General features: G+C 43.8%; 1 protein-coding gene across 2 annotated transcripts in view; it reads right to left on the bottom strand.

The window, feature by feature from the left end:
* Positions 1–319: 319 nt before the first annotated feature.
* Positions 320–20307, bottom strand: part of LOC132911651 (zwei Ig domain protein zig-8-like) — a 59505-nt gene continuing 39517 nt past the window's right edge. For both annotated transcript variants that reach the window (XM_060968432.1, XM_060968424.1), the window contains exons 5-7: positions 6107–6234; positions 5074–5242; positions 320–3723 (exon numbers count right to left, since the gene is read on the bottom strand). In XM_060968432.1, coding sequence (XP_060824415.1) covers positions 3635–3723; positions 5074–5242; positions 6107–6234 — 386 coding nt within the window. In that variant the 3' untranslated portion in view covers positions 320–3634. The remainder of the gene's footprint in view (positions 3724–5073; positions 5243–6106; positions 6235–20307) is intronic.

Raw genomic sequence — 20307 nt, 5'->3', positions numbered from 1 at the left:
ATTTCCAAAAGACACAAACCCCGATTTTATTACGAACGTATTCAGACCGATGAAAATTTACTCGTAAAGATATTTTATCTTATTTTCGATTCATCGTTGGATGGAAGGAAGAGGAAGTAATCGTTGTCAATGTAGATACATCGCTGTTGGCAATGTCATGCATTTTTAAGGAATCTCGGCGTTATAAAAATAAAAATCTGATGCTCGATTAGGAATTAACGGATTACTAGGGAATACTACCCCGTGCTAGACTTTAAACGTGGAATTGGATATGTCAACGTTGTCATTCGTTGCAATAGTTTTCAGAAATAACATCGAATGGGTCAGATTTCCTTTTTAATTTAATAAATTGCTACAACGAGAGAATAAGAATCGTCGCTATAAAGTTCGAGGTCCTTAACTATGTACATTTGTAAAAAATCTCTTAAACGAAGAAGACGTAATGGCTAGTTATTATAACCGTCGACTAACCACGTTAAATATCGGATCGATATCCGTTTTAACGGCTAACAATACGTTTAGATAGATACTCTTGTCGCTCTTTCGGCTTCGTAAAAACGCTTACAACTAACGGTACTGCGTTACGAGTAAATATACATATAACGTGAAATATACGATGAAGTTTATGTGTCCGCTGTGATTCGGCCGAAAACCTTTACGCTTTACGCGAAAGTTTATACTCCGTTTAACGCGTCTGCTGCCAACAAGTCCTACCAACTGATACAAATGGAGATTTTTCGGTTCTTCCTTTACAGGATATCGTTCTATACAGAGTTATCATCCTTTCAAGTTAACGGTTATCAATTTTTCGGCCTGTTCGTTTCACACTGCAACTTACTTTTCTTTACAGCTTTTCCATCGTGTACATATAATTCCTTGAGAACTAGTAGAACGACGTTCTATAAATATTTTTAGTGCCTGAGCTATACAAAAATTGGTCATTTTTTACGATCCTCCTTTCAACGTGTTACTACGGTCGCGCTTTTCGCGTTACGACGATTCGATGCTCGTAATGACATCTGCATACGATAACAACAGAGTCTCGTTGATGTTTGCGATTTCAATTTTTCTACCAGATAGCCCCGTTATCCCAGATTTTCGATCGTACATCGCTTCTCCTCGTCGTCGAACGAGAGAACTTCTCCAGAGATTATGTCCACGTGGCAAATACATACTAAATAAGGTGAGCTTTTCTCCTATGGATTCTGAGTTATCGCTATTGGAAGATTGACAAGGAAAAGAAAGATTTTAACCCATTCTCACGGGTATTTTATATAAACGATAGCCATAAATCGAACACGGTATCTTTGTCGCCGAAAACATACTTGGAGGAGGAAAGATATCACTCTGGGATAATAAGTATAACACGGAGGGGTAGGCTTACACGGAACTGGACGAATCGCTGGTACGATTTCTTGGCAACAAACGCGTTTTCTTTGTTACGTACATAATACATATATGTAATCCAGAAGATGTTTTTGCTCGGGCAAACACCCGGCCTTTCGTTTTCAAACACTAACTTGATGAGAATAATTGGACCATCTATATTTACTTAACTCTCGTGGTCCCTTAGGCATAACAGAAAAGAAGGTAACAAAAGCAACAAAGATTATTATACATTGTGCGAATGCGATGCTAGTTACACTGATCGATACAACGAATATTTACATTGCCATAAACAAACGTGTGTGCACGGTAGGCAATACAAACATGTAACAAATTCTAAATTTAATCCGCCATAACGCAATTTATTCGCTTCGTATGCATGCTTTTATTCGAGCATCCGCACGAAAATATCCGCGAAAACGGTACGTAATAACTTTACCCCGGAAATAAGCTTTAACGAGAATGGTTTAAAGGTTTCGCCCTATAAAAGAATAAAATTAAGTAGTCGGTACGAATAGCCCCGCAGAGCTTTTGGGTAAACTGTTTCAGCGTTTCTTTTCTTAATTCCTGGCAACACTCTCTTTCTTTAACCAGTGCCTGCGCATCGGTGCACTCGACCTCTACCGCTGATCCAGTCTTTTATTTCCGAAATAAAACTCGTATTCAAATTTCTGGCACAATTGTCCGTGCACTGAGTTGCGACGGAATGACTGGCCTTTATATTCGTAATACCTTCGAAAGAAACTGGCGCGCGCATCGTTGCAACGTATTTGTAGCTTTCTACGATGCGATTCCACGAAAACAAACTTTTATCGCGCGAATAAAGGAAAAAAGTTGCGTGACAAAGCGTTTGCGCGCTCTTGGACCGATTTACGATCTGCCAATGAAAACAACGTCGAATCACATCGTTTCTAAATCACGACCATTTAAAACATTCACGCCACACGACTGTCGTGACACAGAAAATTTCGAAAACGTCGCTGCACTCACGCCATACGTATTTACGCATATATATATATATATATGTACTTACCTTCCAATATCCTTTCATCTCTATCTTCTTTCTTAGATTCCTTTAGAGTCTCTCGTTTCTATCAGGTCTACGTAAATTCTTTGATGATCTATAAACGTCTCGTTCGAAACTTTCGTAAAACCTTCTCTCTGATATGCAACATGCTTATAGTAGTTTCTGTTTCTAAATGAATTTTCGTTCACACTCGTAAGTCGATTATTCGCGACAGACACGGAAGACTATACGCTCTTCCGTCTGGCGTTGATCGTATTTCCCGATGACAGGAATAGTATGTAACAAGTTTGCCAGGATAGCAATATCCTTTTCGAGGTAAACGTATAGAAACGCATAGACGAAAACAAGGCGGAAGTTCCGCGACACGAGACCGAAGCGGGTTTATTATTGGACGCCGTGGCAACATTTCGAACGAGTTTTTGTTTAATTATATCCAGTCTCGGTAGCAGTTGCGCTACCGTAACTCGATTACTCGTTCGATCGTAAAATTACGCAGAAATCATCTCGAAGGCTCGTTAAAGAGATTTAATCGATTGGCAAAATGTTTTTAACGATTCGATAACAACTGACAACGAGACGATTTTCTATAGTACTACGAACAATTTAACTCGTAGAAACGTATTATCGTACCATACGTTCTTTAACGTACATGCGCAACCGATTCGAGCGAACGCGTTTCAAACTAACGCCGAAGAGAGCAGGAGAGATTTCCTGCCTCGAGTAGGACGTATCTACTTGATGGAAAGACTAAAGGAGACAGACTAAAGACAGGAGATTCGATACAATGGAAACTCATGGGCCGAATCCGTACCGGTCTGAAAATCGTCGAGAGCGATTGCCGCGCGAAGTCGTGAGAAAGACAGCGAGAGAATAGAAGAGAGAGTTAGAAAAATTCGCTGGTACTTGTCGCAATATCAGAAAGAAATCGCTTAAATTACGTTGCATGTCGCTGGACATTACGGTATAACGTCGAACTAGGAGACAAGAAACACAACTAAAAGATCGAGTATTTTCGTAAAGGTGTTCTCGCAAGGGACAAAGGAAGAAAGTAACTTATTCGGAAATATGTTCTTACGATCGATATGCAGACGACGACGCTTAGACGAGTTAGACGAAGTCGACGTTGGTTTGTCGTTTGAACGAAGACGAACTCGATCGCCGCGGCTCGCTAACACGCAATTTGCGCCGCAGTTAAAACCTTCCATGAAAACCAAGCACCGGCTAAATGATCATGAAAAGAAGTAGAACGAGGGTAAGTAAGGTCGCAGCCACTCCGCCGCCGCTGCCGTGATGCATTGCTGCTGGATGTTCTGCAACAAACCGAAATTTACGGTGCGATGTAAAAAGGCAGTTTCCATTTTGCCAACCGTAATGAATTACATTGGAAACAACATTCACGGCGAAACTGTCGCGTTCTCGAGAAAAAGACGACTTTTCGATCGATCGACGCGACTCGACGCGACTCGGCGCGACTCGACGCCACGCCACGCCACGTTCAGCTAGACGAACATCTCCACTCGCTTTATGCAATTAAACGTAATTGTACGCGAACAGCGTCTTCTAATGTGTCTGAGTGATGCGTAAATGAAATTTTGGAAACTTCTGAAACTGGTTGTAACGCGTTGCGCTCGTTCGCAACAAACTCTTCCCGGCAAGTTTCCCGGTTCCTTCCCTCCGATGTCGCGCGAGAGAGCCCCAGCATGTACGCGACCGAAGATTTCATTTTGATTACGCGGTTTACGAAACTCGTTTGTACCCAGTTTTGCACGCACACCTCCGCCATCGAGAATAAAACGAATCAAGATAATGGGTTATCGTAACAACGTCGGCCTGCATCTTTAAAACTAAAACACAGAGATATTTAATTTAGGGCGTCGCTCTGCTATTTGGGTTAATGTTATGCAAAGTGATTTCGGCGACTAACAGCAGGAAAAATTGGAAGAAAATATCGTACAGCTCCGTAATGTGGTGTTACGACAAACGGTTCGAGCAATTACCTCGACCGACTATCTTCGTCTTTAATATCTTTCGAATAAACAGCGTACAACGAAATTCGAAACATTCGCGTGCCTTAGAAAAGTACCGAAATAAATAAATAAATAAATAAATAAATAAAATAAAAGTACCAAACGGTTATACTCGTTAGCGATAACTTGTTTATAGAGGAGATGCTCGTGTCGAGGTGGACGAATGTCAAAGCGTATCGTATCGCCAATAGCCAGAACCATAAATGCGTCAACGGGGTTCAGATTCGGCAACGGCTTCGAGTGGCGATATTTGAGGCCCACTGCGCTATATTCTAAAGTTACGTACGGACGACGCGAAAGTAATCCGCGAGGCTGTCTCGGGACCAATCAACGATTATCGGTCTTTTTTTTTTACCAAGCTCGGTGCCTCTCGCAGCTTCTTATTCGCTTCGTTTTGGACGCGTATTGAAAGACTTTGTCGAAAGTTGAAAATAATAAGGATCCTAGAAGGATATGGTGACGGAGTGGGAAAGACGACGTACCTTTTGCCGGTAAGAGGACTGTGAGAAATGGCACGACGTATTGTTTTATATAGCGCGACCAAACGTTGGTACTGTTTGTGCGAGAGTTTGTACAATTACACCTGATCGAATTAGTGGTACAATTAAAACAAAGATCAATGTTTTCGTTTACCATTGACGATGTGAATGTGCACGCTGCTGGAATGGGTGTTACTCGGCGAACAGGTGTACAGGCCTGCGTCTGCCTCGATCGCTCTCTGAATGAGCAAACGGCTGGAAGTCACGGGTCCTCTCTCCGTGACCAGGCTGATACCACCCCTCGGCGTGTCGAAGGTAATCGCCTGCGAAACAAAGAAGACGGACAGCGCGTCGCATTATCCACCTCGTAACGTGACTACCACCGAATAAAGCTACTTGGCGCTGCAGACGAGGGAACAAGTGGTGACAGGAAGTGTCTCTTTCGAGTGGCGAAATGCATCGCGGAATAAATGCCTTTCCTAAAACACGTTTCCAGCCTACGCCGAGATGCCGACTACCTACGAAACGGCTCCTCGAGCCTACTTTTCGCTTCCATATTTTCTTCGTTTCTCTTCCTCTTCTCTTCTTCGCATTTTCAACGAAGTTGGCGAGCGAAAGAGAAGAACGATTTAGGCAAAGTAACTGGAAACGAAAATAGAACGCGAGTTTCGATCCATTCACGTCGCGTTTGTCTACTCCTCTTTGATCGATTATCGTTCTTTCGGTCGTTTATAATACGCTGACCGAAGGACAGAGAAGAAATACGACGGCCTTTTCCTAATAAATTCCTAGTGGCGAACGACAAGCCTCGATTCTCGATCAACGGCAGCTTTATCTCAGTCACGAATAATTTACGTTCGAATCGTCTTTATTTACACGCTGCCCCTCTACGCATCGTTGTCCAGGAACAATCGCGAGCTTGTTAGCAGGCTTCGTAAATAACGGGGCTCGTAGGAACGCTATTGACCGCAGCGATAATCGATATCGTAGGATAACAATGAACCGTGTGTACAATGTACACGTATTCCTGCGACCCTCTTTAATGTTACAAAGAACGACGTTAGTCGCGAAAGATGTATCAGCTTATCGCGAGAATAGCTGTTCTCCGTTAGCGCGCGAAAACATGAAACCCCTTCGGTGTCTTCTGCTTTCGACGGGCATAAGAGGAAAACGTTGCGAGTACTTACTTCGTGATCGTGACTCCAAACGATCGTGGACGGTGGCTCGGGAGCATATTTGACCAGGCATGTGAGGTTTATCGTGCTGTACTTGTTGATGAACAGATCTGGAGCTCCGGCGATCTCGGTGACCGGCTCTGCGATCAGAACGAACTCTTTATTGGTTTTACTGGTTGAACCGACGAGCACGTGCATCTGTTTAATTTTGACGAAGAAACCGAGGAAGAGTTAGGTGGAGAAGATGAACGAGGATATACGAGCGAGGGAAATTAGAAAAGAATTCTGAGGAAAATTAATTGACCTGAGAGATACGATCAATCTTAGCGACAGACCTTACGTTCTTTTATCTTATATCTAGCCATATATTTAAAGTATATCGTCGGTAGTGCAAATCGCTCCATCTGCCACGATTTCCCACGATACGTTAGAAGTTATGAAAGATATTTTTAGGCGTACAGCAGCAACTCGAGACCAAGCTCGCGAGGCTCGGTTACAGTGTTTCGTGATCCTTCCGTGTCTAAAATATCGTGGAATCTAAATTTCAAACTCGCTTGTCGAGAGTAACGCCATCGACTATACCACGTAACCAGTGAATAGGTGTTTCGATTATTACGCGTGACAATCCCTTCGATGACTCGATGATCCTATTAGATTTATAGACACGATACAAGGATCGAAGTGCTAAGTTAACGAAGAATAGTGGTCTGGATGTTTCTCTTAAATAGCAAAAAGAAACGGTTGAAGGGAAACGCTTGTTTTTGCTCTGGAGTGCTCAAATTCAATCTTATTGTTAGACACAGGGAGAAGGTTGGTCCGTCGAATAAAATCCAATAACGACGGACGAAGATCTCTCGATACGATATATCCTATACTGTTTCTCGAAAGCAGGACTTGACCGAGGGAATACCGATCGGATCAATTCTACATAAATCGGAATTCCCTTCGAAAGAATTCGCGTCGCGTACAATCAACGAAAGGCCGCCTACTTCGGAATGCGTCTACTTGCTCGGAAAAGCGTATCGTCTATCGAATCGTTTTGATGGGACGTCTCGTGTTCTGCGACCATTACGATGTACATAAATTTGATCAAACGGACGAACCTTCCCTTCGGACAGCCGCTACGGAATCTTAAGTTAATAAGTTTTGCTTTATCCTCCTTGCTCTTTTGCTTGCTTCGTTTACTTGAACGAGTCGCAAGAAACAACGCGAGATATTCGTAACGGTAGCGCACGTGTTTCACGACGATAGATCAGATTAGCACCGGTGTAACAGCACACCTGAGTTTACTTCCTTTTTCGTATCGAGAGAAATTATCGGAACGTATTCTATTCCGTGCGACTCGTTACACGTAGATTTCAAGCACGTAAAAAGGGAGGACGAAATATGAAACAAAGCTGAAATAGAATTAAGGAGCCCCCAGACCAACGTAAAATATTCGCAGCGGCAGCGAACGTTTCGCACTTGGCTATGAATAAACAGGTGGATTTCGCTGGCGTCGCCGCCGTTGCCGTTCCACGCCGTAGGGAATATTTCGTTGCTGCTACTCCTGCGAATATTTCGCGTTGGTTTCTGGAGTTGACATTAGGTTTCTAGCGAGTTTGTCCGTTGGCGTAATTCATCGTACAATTGTCACACAGAGACCTAAGATTACGGATGCGCTACGAGGAGAGTACGTTTCTTGAGCGTTCGATGTAGAGTTTGGATTATCTGACAAGCTCGAGTTCCGGATTTCCTTGGTTTGCTGACCAACTTTAGGGTCGTCCTGCCAACTCGGGCACCTTCGTTTCCTCTCCGGTAGCATGTCCTTCGACTGTTAAATGCACCGCAATATCTGCGATACAACGTTCTCGCAAACAATTTACGGAAGCTCCATAAAACTCTCGCTGCACCTGCTACGTATAACGATAAAACGATAAAAACTTATCGCGGTAAAATAATCCACCGGAAAACGATGTTGCTGCTGTAGCCTGCTACGGAACAGAATTATGTCGCTCGAACGATGCGACAAATATCCATGTTAGGAAGAGCGTAACAGCAAATAGAATTCAGATTTTGCTATTTTGCTGATAGAACGATCGTTGACTTTTGCTCCAGAGACTGCAATTTCGTTGGTAGACGGTTGACCGTTGACAGGGCGGTACACGGTACACAAACATCCACAGTGGTAATCGCCTCACGGGTGCGGTCTTGTTATTCCCGTGGCATTTTGCAGGAAGGAATAACAGGTTTATTCGCGCGACGGTTCACCTACGACGGACGAAGAGAAGCGAGGACGGCTACGGGGATTCCTCGAGTTTCTCGAATTCTCTTTGGTCAGTCATGATTTGCTGACCAACCTCTGGTTCTCGCTTCCGTGTTCAATTTTCAACGACGCTGCCTTAAGAGGGTCGTACATTCTCGAACAAATACGTTCTCGCTGTAAACAGAGTTGCTTCTTATTCGGTTCAGACGCAAATTGCTTCGTACAACGTCAGCTTTCGCTCGAGGGAATTGCTTTGTTCGCACCTCGTGACGACGTAAAAATCTTTCCTGGATTAAATTAAAAGACTCGAGAAACGATAAACGCATCGACGAAGATTTCTAAGCGCGAGTTACCGTCGTTGCGTCAAAGATTTCGACGTTCTTCGAAGAACCATCGAACCGGCCGATAAGTTGCGCGTTATCCGAACGGGGACGACCGGCGGACGATCGTTGGAGCGAAACTTGACAGCAGCTAGAGATCTTGGCTTTCTCTGAAGAAGCCTTAAGCGTTAAGGGTCGCGGTGACCCTTCAACGGCATATTGCTTCTCCTCCGGGAACTTTGAGTGGACCGAAGGAACAACGGGTCGAGTATCGGCACAGAAGACAGTTTACGTGGTAGTAGCTACACCTCGAGAATTCGCTCCTTGAGGAATAATCGATCCGTCCTTTGGTAGCTGTCTCGTAGGGAATTCATCGACGTTTGTACGCGAAGAAATCGATCGATTACGCTGAAAACTCGACGGGCCTGCCTGTTAGCGTATCGATTCGTTCGTCACCGACGTCGCTTATCGCGCAAGATGTCCGTTTCGACAAACGTTTGCTCTTTTTAAACGGCTTTTAATTCGAAATTTTTTCTCCGACTTATTTCGATCGACGAAACATAGATATTTTTTTCAAGGCAAGTTCGAAACGACGAAATTTAAATACGGAGAACGTTTGTTTCGATAATTCTGTAACTGGGTTTGGTCAGAATCTCTAAGGTTCGTCCAATTCGACGAATTAATATCTACCGAAACCGTCGATCTCCGGTCGATGTTTATTTGGCCTCGGAGCTACGACAGGAAATAAATCGAAGAGGCCCTGGATACCTAACTCGACCGCGACTTCGGCCGCAATTGAATCACCGGTGCTCCCAGTGGCTCGCAAAAAAGGCTAACAAGTGGAAGTGGATAGTAAATCGACGCTCCGGCAAGAATAGAATTCTCCTCGACGTTGATACACCGAAATCCCGACGATCTAATCAACTTGATTCCACGGCTTTAAAACTTCCCACTCCAGCGTTTTATTCGCTTTTTAAGAAACGATATTTTCGCCTCGTTTTTCTTCCTACTTGTCTTTCACCTAATTTTACGCCGTATTCCGAATTTTATTTCTTCGTAATTCCTTGAGATTAGAAACGTAACTTTCGCTATGAATTTTACGCGCGTAGCAACTTTGTTGACAAAGGCAAGGAATGCCACGACGAACAGACAATTCTTTCCTCGAGCGTGATAATTTATCGTCCGTAAAAAGTGAGAAACGGAGATCGTTGTTATAACGAAGAAGTTAGCCCACTAAAAGTTGCTCAGCGAGCAAAGAAAGCTCGATATTCGTAATTCTGCAGGACTATCGTTTCGCGCATCAAAACGACTTTGCTCGCAATTTATCAAGGAAGCTGCTACGAAAGGGCGAGGCCAAAATTTCTGAAGGCGAAGAGCGCGTGAAATCGTTCGATTCGCTACGTAGCCTCGTTTCATCTGGAAATACAGAGAGACGGTCGTGTCAGAGTCACGACGTGACTGGAGACTGGAACATCAGCCAGAGGCGTAGATAAATTATTCCGGTAGGTGAAAAGAGAGTTGGCGATCGATAACGAAGGCTAGCGCCCCGCGTCCCACGCAAACCAGAAGGTTCAACGTCGCAAAGCGATTTCCATTGCGGTTGAAGGTCGTGACCGGTGTTCGGAAGGACAATAACGCCGGACTTGGTCTACGAGGACATTCACCCGACGGACATGCACAGAACCGGCGGGGCGGTATCGAGTATGACTTAACGTAGGATAAGCGTGCGATCGACGCGACGCATGTATTATTAGCAACGCTTCGTCGCGTCGCGTTGCATCGCGTTGCGACCATTGCGATCGAAACCGTTCGAGCCGCTCCTACGGTTTCAGAACCTATGATTCCCATATGTTACGCGCCATATCCTCCGTGTCACGACACGACTCACGTACTCTGCCCTGCCCTTCTATCACCGACACGAACACTCCTCTCTCCGATAATAATCTTCCGTCCACGCCATTACCGATAGAAATTGATTGCGTTCGGATGCACCGACCGATAGCTTTCGCGCGTCCCTAGGACGGCTTGCGGCCACGGAAATCGAGCCGAACTCTGATCATCGCATCGTCCACAGAGAATTCGTCCCGTCCGTTTTTCGCACGGGGAGAGAGGGATGCTTCGATCTGGATTTCGTGGTAATTGCCTCGAGATGAACTCGAAATCCCGTGGCAAGAAGATCGCTTGGTCGTTTGGCGCAAGGCGTTCCGTCGTCAGCTCCAATCGCAGAGTTTATGTCATAAACTGTCATAAACTCATGCAAATTAACTAGCCGATAAAAAAAAAAAATTATTTTCGAGAGCGTAAGCAGAAAAAATTCTTAATAAGACTAAGCGAGACAAGATTATGGCTCATCGCGCCGAGTCGGGAAAATCCATTTCGAGGAAAGTTTAGGCGAACCGCTTTATTACAGATTGGCGAAATTGCTGCCTTCTCGCGGGCTACAGATAACTGAGAAAAAGTTTCGAGAAATTTTCGGCTAAGCCGAAACGAAAGCTAACGATTTATAAATCTCGACCCTTGCCGTCTACTACTCCGGTCCACGTACTTTCTACAAATTAAACCTTTACCTTAAATTTGACGTAGCAAAGTCGCAGAAATTCGTGTACCTTCGATAGGAATTGCGGCGCGAAAACGTGCGAGCAAATTTCTTATCGACGGCTGCTTGAACGCGTTCGATGAAAATTTGATTTCGTGGGTGGTCAACGGCCTGGAAAAGCTTTTCGTCGCTTCGGAATTAAGAAATATTTGAGAATCGACGAACGAACCGTCCCGTTCGTAAAACGGATACGTTGCTTTTGTTTAAGTGGTACTCGAACGAGGTGTGAATATTTCAGCAGCCAATATCTTATTAACAGGGGGATAAGGCGCTGGTTGGCCACGTTCAATGGGCATGCACGATCAAAATGTCTTCTCAAGCATGAAACTGGACAGCCCTGCGCGTTCTATGTTACGAGGCACTCCGTAGCCAACGATTCTGCAGTGGTCACAAGGGAACTTGGACGGAACTGTTCAACAAGAGCCATTCGCACAAAGGACCATGATAATGCCAAGATGCCCGCTCCAAGTACTCGGCTAACTTTTCGAAAAGCCGTGGAAATATTCGTACTCTAATAAGATCCGCTCGCTACAACTCGCTTCGAATCCATTGTGCGGTTTAGAGAATTCCGATTGGTTTTATTTGTTGCGCAAATTGCCGTGTACGCTTCGTAACGTTGGATAAGGGCATTACAGAGTTTATTATCGTTTCGAAATTCGAGAAGTCTTCTTACCTGCGCAACTTGCACCATAACCGTGAAACCAACTTTGGTACATAGTGTATCTTACGTAATGAAAGGGTTAGTCGATGTAAAGCGTCAGCAAGATACGACGGAAAGTTTCGGAAGATTGGCGAACGCTGGAGATTAGAAGAGAAACGATCGCTTCGCGGTTTTATTAGACAGTAGTCGAATTATACTCCTATGCGTATATAATAAAATAAAGCGGAATGAAGTAAAATACTGATGGTCCCGTCGGCGACGAAATAAAAGGCAGAACGGGATGCAACGAGTCTAACAATTTCCTCCGCGACTCGCGCTATTTCCGGTGGATCGATCGATTAATAGAAAATATCCGTTTACCTGGAATGCAGTCGGACGAGCATTTGTCGGTGGTTTGGTCGAGCAGGTCGTAATATGTTTTCGCGACGGATTAATCACAGCCGAACGATAAATTTCCACGAGACACCGTTCGTTCGACCGCGAGTACAATCCTAATGGAAGGGCCGGTAAAAGCTCGCGGTTATTTTCGACCGCGATCGACTAACAACCCCGATCGTTATTCCCGACCGCGATGACGGAGCAGTTTTATCGTTCGCGATAATCCCGCAAAATAACGTTCCCCGGGCGGCCAGGATCCCCCAGGAACCGGTCTCTGCTTACAATAGCGCGCCATCGCTATCGGTCGGAACATTATTTTCGGCAAATTCTCAATATGACATCCTTTATTTCAGTTAAACCGACTGGAAAGAGGTTGGCGTACGGCCAACATTCCAAATCATTCGCCACCGTATTGAACTAACGAAACTTTATATCACCCGTATCCTCCGCACAGCTCGTTAATCTGTTCTTTCTCTGTCTTTTACACGAATCGTTCTGTCTCCTCGCCTTTAACCCACCAACGTGTCGTACCTCTCCTTCTCTTTTATCTTCCTTCTTCGTTGATTCCAGCCGAAACTACAGCTACTAGAATCTACCGGTGCCGATGAGAGGATTATCGAAACCGGATTAACCGATGCTTTCGCAGAAATTGCTTGGCCGCTAGACGTGTCGCAATAATCGGAGCTGCTTCTCCGTCAAACCGTCTCCCTTCAACCTGCTTTTTCCTCATCCCCTTATCCTTTCCCGCCTAACGCTATTTCGTCCTTTCCGCACACTCTATTCGATCAATCGAACCTTCAAACGAACTCCTGTTTAAGTTGTGCTCGTTCGAACCAATTTTCGGATCGCTCTCACGCGATCGTGCCCTTCTCTCTCTCTCTCTCTTTGCGATCGGTGTCGTTTCGATTTCGCTTCCCGCGAACATTTTGATCTTTCCTCTCTGTATTTTTCGAGCAGAACATTTTTCCTTGTCCGGTTCACGCGCGTGAAACTTTTATCGTTCCATTTGTCAGGCGCGACATGCAAAGTCTATAATCTTTCACGAAACATTCGTTTTGAATATTTACAAAGTTCGAAGCACAAACGCACGTATGTTTTTTTTTGTTAATGCAATTTCTTCGTTAACTACAGAGATTTTCTGTTCGCGTCACTGTGTCTCCCCGTCAAGCGTTATTCACAAAGGATACCATCGAATTCAATTAATTCGCTCGAAAGATGAACGCATCGTCCAAGAGGATTGATTTCGATTAACGCGCAAAGTCGAAGCCGAATTCCGGCCGTTCAAGTTCAAGACATTAGAAAACACAAGATAGTTTACTTAAATTTCGCTTTTGATTTCAAACTCGATACTTTCGAATTGGTGGGAATTTCTCGTGGTTTAGTCGGGCAGGATACTTGGTCGAACGTAGCAGCGCCGCGCCGGTGAGAGGATTATCGAAACAGGATTAAGCAATGCTTCTGTAGGTATCACTGGCGTGCCTGCCGCGTCGATGTAGTCCGTTACTGTAACTGATATGCTCGACTGATCCTCAATCGTTAAAAGCTTTTCCCGTTGCCGTCCCTCTTAGCCACGCCAACTGACCCTTTTCAAAGCTCGTAAATGAACACCATCGAAATTTATAGGCCGTCAAGAATTACTTTAATCCACAAAGTCGGAAAATCTTTCAACTGTTCCGTCTTACCGACGCGTTTGATCCGTACACAGAAAATACTCGCTCACGCGGTCGTTGATAAACTCTTTTCGTTCGAACGATACGTTAGCTCGTAAAATTTTACCGCAGTGCAGTTTTTGAAGTTTTGTAGAAGCTCGCCCGATTTCGTTGCTCGAATATGGCGCGATCGTATATCAAAGGATCGTGCAACTTGGACTCTGGTTCGACCAAACAATCGGCCAAATGTCCCACTTACGACGTAAGTACGACGTAAGTACGACGTAAGTACGACGTGAGCGTAAGCGTACTGGATGCGTGGATACGCGAGCCAAGGAAAAAGTTGGACGCAGCTTGCGGAGTGTCGCGTTACTAACGCAAAATGTATACTCGCGTCCTTGGTAACGATCGAAAAGTACAGAGGTTCGCACATTGTAGCACTTTTCCCCGGGCAATTATTCAACTAATGGAAGATGCTCGGCAGGCCGTAGTTAGCGTGGTCGGTAAAAAAAAGAGGGTAGGGCGTTGCCGGAGGAATATATCGGTGTATCGTGCATAGAGCGTGCCAGGGCCCCGGTATTTTCACGAAAATAGCACGTTGCACTTGAGGCACGAGAGGTAATTACAATAGCACGCTGTAACGCCGAGGTTCGAGTATTGTTATCACGATGATCCGACCTCCCCTTCCTACCATGTAATTATTCAGCTCGTACGCCACACCAACCCTATAGTCATTGAAATTAAAGCTTTTTGCATTTTCAACGGCGCGGCGCCTCGTTAATCCGTCACGATGACGGCACTTCGTGGCGCGTATTAGCAATAAATTGCGCATGAGATCCGTCGCGATTTGCTTCTGTTTTATCAAAGCCCCAGATTCCTAATGCGAGCCATCCTCTTCCTCCGTTGTTGCGCGCAACCATACGCCCCGTGGATTACGTAATCGGTCTTCGCGTTTAAAAGCTGCCCCTTCGACCGGAGAGTCGGTTCTCTCGAAAGCGAAGAAGCTCTTGAAAACTTGGCGTCTTTCTGTTTTGATAAACCAGAGCTTCGTTCAACTGCAGGCGTAACGCGATACCAAAATGCAAGTGTTCGACGAACGAGTCTGAATCAATCGAACGCGAACGCCGTATTTTTCTCTCTTCCAGCGAACGATGTCGCGAACAAGGAAGGTAACAAATCACAGGGACGTTGTACGCAGTGTCCGGAATTTAACCGTGACGCCTAACTGAAAACGGCACGAAGCACCGACCATCGACTTCGATTAGCTCGCGACCGATACTCTTTGCACTCCGTTGCGGTAGGCGCGAAATGTTCTTTGAAAATAACGTATGTTTTTCACCTTTTATTCCAAATTAGCGAAATTGCGCTACAAAGAACGTACGAGTGAAACACTGAAAATGTACCTATGAATGGAAAGTGCGTTTTTACGGGCCGGTTTTTATCGCAACGTCAACGCGTACGAAGCAAAAACTTGACAATAATGTGGGAATAATTATACTAACGAGACGGTAATATAATATATCTTAATTAAAATGTTCTACAAATATTAAATATACATTTAAATAGATTTTTGTAATCAACGAAATCACGTTATTAATTATTCATTAAATGTTTTTCACAATGGAATATATAAACATCTCGACTTGCAAATTCAAGGATTCGATCCAATTAGTTTTATTCCCTTTCTTATATTTATTCCGCGTTAAGTTTTTTCTACCAGAAAATATAGATACGTTAAAATGATAAAAAAAGTACGTTCCGTTTAACTTTATTTATTCGCATACGAGAGTTTCGGAAGTTTCTACTCCTGGAAGTAGAAAGGTTTTACGCTCTATTCAAAGATGCGTAATTTATTGCAGTTTTCGAATCTTCTAACGCCTTTTTCCTAGAAAACGCTGTACATACCGGAAAGATGCGAAACGCGCGTGCACAAATTTCGATTCGTCCCGATTCCAATTTAATCGCAACGTTTCGTTAAAGATGGTAGAAAAAAAACACACACACGTACATATACGCTTAGGAATATTTTCATCCGCTTCTTTGTCTTTATGAATTCGTTGATAAGATTGATGCGAAGAATCGGGAATTGCTTCTAATTCTGTCGGGGTCACGAGAACCAACCCTAATTCACTTAAATCTTGCCGTCTTCCATTCATTTACCGTGCACGATCGATCAATCGTACAAGGTTTTCGCATTCGCCGTATAACGTGCAATTTCTCCATGCCTCTGGAGGATATCGTGATCTAGTTTTATCGGAGACCAGTGGCTCGCGTATTTCAATTCATAATCCTGTCGGTTGATTTGCACAAGACTCTTCAACCTGTATTTGCGAAGAATCTTCACCGTATGGAGTCGAGTACTCGAACAGCTGGCTGCCACAGTACAAACCCAGCGCTCCAAAACATTAACAACACGAACACACGTCAGGTTATTTCAAACAGTTGCCTCGTTTGTCTTATTCGGTTTCAGGCGTTGATATTAATTTATGCGAAAGGAGACGGAGATTTCGGTGTATTCACGGGAAAACACTGACTCGTCTCTATGCTCGCCATTTCGATAATTATCCATTGTGGTTCAACCGCGATATTCCAGGTGTGAATATGGTGATTAAATCGTAACGGAGAACGAGATAATCGTTTGTTAATTATCCATCCGATCCATTTACATATTCGGTGTAACTGCCGTGAAAATACAAACGGGCTAAACTTTCGGTATATTTGTTAAACAATTGCAGCATCGTAGCTTACATTTTACAGAAAATATTAGGTAGAAACGAATTAACTAAACGACTAAGTAATGAAATTTATGGGTTCTCGTCTTCGATCGAAGAGCTTCGTTTATTTTCTTCTCCTCTCCCCCGAAAAGTGTATTAAATATAAATTTAACATTCCATAGCAGTATATCGTTACGCTTCTGCCATTGCCAGAGTTCTATGATAATGTGTCGTAATTGTTGGGCACTAGCCCTTTCCACGACTCTTTCTTCTCGTTTCACGAACGGAGGAAGACTTGGCCGAACAGCCGATGGTAAGGAAATTGATGTACGACGAAAAGCAGAAATTGGTTTGCGTTGCATCGAGAAGATCGGAAGGTAAAGGCCTGCGCGGTGACGTAAAAATTTGCAATTGCCGGTCGATCGAATTGGCCGCCGTCGACGTCATCGATATTCTATAACTTGTACGATCGGAACGCGATTTTTCGTTCGATCCAGGTACGCGTCGAAAATGCCAAGATCCTTCGTTGCTTTCTCAACTTCCTAACGTGGAATGATATTTCATTAAATTAAAAGCGATCAAAAGCACTGCACTCTGTTTCTCTCGCTTCCCCTTTCCGCAAGCTTCGCGTCAACCGAAGTTTCTCGGTGTCGTGCTTTAATTAATTAAATAACAGAAATAGGCAATCAAAAGAGGAAAAAATTCGTGCAAATTGTTTCTTCTTTCAGCGAACGTTGGAACTTTTATAGCGAACCAGGGTAAATTGAAACGATGAATAAAATACGTATTATAGGAACGTTTGAAACACGAGAAATGCCCTGTTTCCATCGAACATTTCGATATCTTCGGTTTTCTCGTCTATTTTTCGTATAAATCGTTACGATTTATTAATATCATCGAACGATGGTGAAAACGAAATAGGAGGAAATCAACGAAACGCGAAGATGCAACGAGATTTCGGAAACGGTGAGAAGCGGAATCTCTGATAAAACGCCGATAATTAATGTAGGCAAACGGCGTTAGAGTGGAGATCGATAATGCCTGCGGCGTTTACAGCAAATAATTTTCTACGATTGTCGCAAAGTCCGTGTAGTTTAGACGCGGCAATTGCGATGCGTGCGATAAAAGTAACACAAGGGACGATCGTAAAGAGGCTATAAATGTAAACGGTGATCGTTTCGACAGATCACGGATCCTTTTCTTGCGGTGAATTCGTAAAAAGGGAAAAGAGGGTGGCTGATAAAAGGGAACGTATTGAATAGAGCGCGGTACATTTCCCGGCAGTGCTTGCCGAATGTTTTTCACGGAGAATTAAAGAACGATTCCTGCGCAAGGTAAACCGAATAATTAAAAGAAAATTTCAGCGGGGAAATACGTTGATAAAAGCCCGTAAAACTGTTACTTTCGAATAGCAAGAAGTATGACAACGGACGTGTTTTAAGTTAACATTCAAGGAATTAACTTTATTTCTGTAATGGAGCACCGAGGTAAAAATGTTTAAATACCTTTCCTTTTTTGTTGGTGTTAGCAGAAACGAAGTTCGTTTCACGGAATTAAAAGCCGACGGTGAAACGGAGGAGAAAGTCGTGGCAAATGATGTCTTGACTCGATTCCGCAAATTCAATTTGCAGAGAGATGGAACGGCCACGAAACTTCCCGGCGCAAAATATACTTTTGATTTGCTGCTTGAGTCGACGAGAATTTTTTCGAAGAATTATAAATAAATTGCGCGGTTTTCGAGCGAGCAAGAGTAGAGTCGAGGAGAAGCGGCTACGAAACAAACGATTTCGTCAAGAAGGGAAGCTTTAAAGGAGACAACGAAACGAGCGACGGGGTCGTTTCTTTTCCATGCAACTGGCTTGCATTCCAGGTTCGAGCACGAGCAAGAGAAAAAGAGAAAGAAAAAGACGAGACGAGTATTAGAAGGAGCAGGTACCAAGAGGAAAAGGTCGATGTTGCCGTTGTTGTTGTCGTCAGAAAGACTCAATTTGTCGCAGCAATTTCACGGGTATCGGGTGCCAAGAATGCCGCTGAAAGCTCGGCAATTGTTTTTCGATTCGTTCTAGTCTAGTTCCTTTATTAGACGTCGCAAAAGAAACCGGCAACTGGCGTCGATTTGCCACGAATGAACAATTTGTCCAACACCTTTTGAGCTTTTCCTAAAGACGTATCCGACTCTCCACCGTTTCTTTCTTCGCCTCTCTGCTTCTACCTTCGAATCTCGTGTAAATACGCGGAGTTTGCACGATACACCGAGCCACGTGCATCGTTTCCGCCCGTTATTCCAAATCAACGTTCGCTCCTTGCTTCTTAGCGGCGTTGTCTGCTTCCACGTCGATATACAGCTGTGTGTGTATCTACATTTTTGCTATTCCGCTTCTTTTTACCAGCAAGCACGAAGCAACGAATATTCTTAAAACTACGCGGACTATCTCGATCGAACTCGTATCCACACTTCCATTTCGCGACTGGTCATAGTCATTTTTTCGCTCGACTTTGTTTCTGTATTTTACGATTCCATTCGCGGAATATGTATCTCCTACGACTAAAAATTCGAGAGCAAGAGAGAGCTTTTCTCAACGTTATAAGGAAACGAGAAAAGTTTACAATTTCTATCGACCTTTCCTACAAGTTGGAAGAATCGGAACTGTAACGCTGTAATCGCGACAAATCGGCGGACGCTTAAATTCCATCATATCCAGCCGTATCGATAACGATCTACATACGTATACGTATATGTGCGCGATTCTTTCGGTTTCCACTAGGCTACACGTTTTGCTCCCGGATCATCGGTATATCCGGTTCGATCTCCAGGGCTGGCGATCGATCAACGTCACTGGCTATTATCGGACCCCGACTAGTTGCTACCGCTAAAATCCTGCGGACCGAACAGAAGAAAAAAGAAATCAAGCGATTGTTTCTAGCGTTACACAGATCCGTATATCTTAGGACTTACCGCTCTTACGAGTTCCACGACTTCCACCTGACGAGGACAAGAAAATAGCAGGAAGACTCTTTCGGACGTCGAGTATCGAACGATGTTTTGCAAAGGCGAGTCACGCACCGAGACAATTATCATCGAGGCTAATGAACCTATTGCTTGTGAAAAGAAACGAAAGAGGAAAAATGGCCAGAATCCTCTCTTGATATTCTTTCCTTCCTATCTATCCACTCTATCCATTCTATCGAATCAACCATTAGCTCCACTCTTTCTTCTTTTGCTTTTCGCTACTTTTCTTCCGTCTTTAACTCTTGTGCCTTTCGTTTATCACGAAGAAGCTTAAGAACCTACGATATTTTCGGATGTCGTTCGAATTAACTACGTTCAAGTTGTTCTTCTTAAAGACGAAAACACAGAACATGTAAGGAATGTTACCGTGCTAATTTACAATTCCCAAATGCGTTTACAGAACTTGCATTCCTTCGCAAAACTTTCGTCTCTAGCGGTACATACATTCCTTGCAGAAACTATCATTTGGTAGTCACTTGAGTTGTATAGAAAGTAATCAAGATGGGATTTCCGATTTGTAGCTAGAAATAAATTATCCTTTTGAGTAATTAAGCGATAATTGATTCCACGATCTCTCAGAACAAATTGTAATCGTAACAAATGTAAATAAATGCATTGGCTATCCAGACTGCAAAATATT

This window comes from Bombus pascuorum, chromosome 1 (assembly GCF_905332965.1).
Source record: "Bombus pascuorum chromosome 1, iyBomPasc1.1, whole genome shotgun sequence".
In the NCBI taxonomy this organism is placed as follows: domain Eukaryota; kingdom Metazoa; phylum Arthropoda; class Insecta; order Hymenoptera; family Apidae; genus Bombus; species Bombus pascuorum.
Note: the sequence above shows the minus strand (reverse complement) of the source record. Positions and strands in the feature narration are given on the sequence as shown.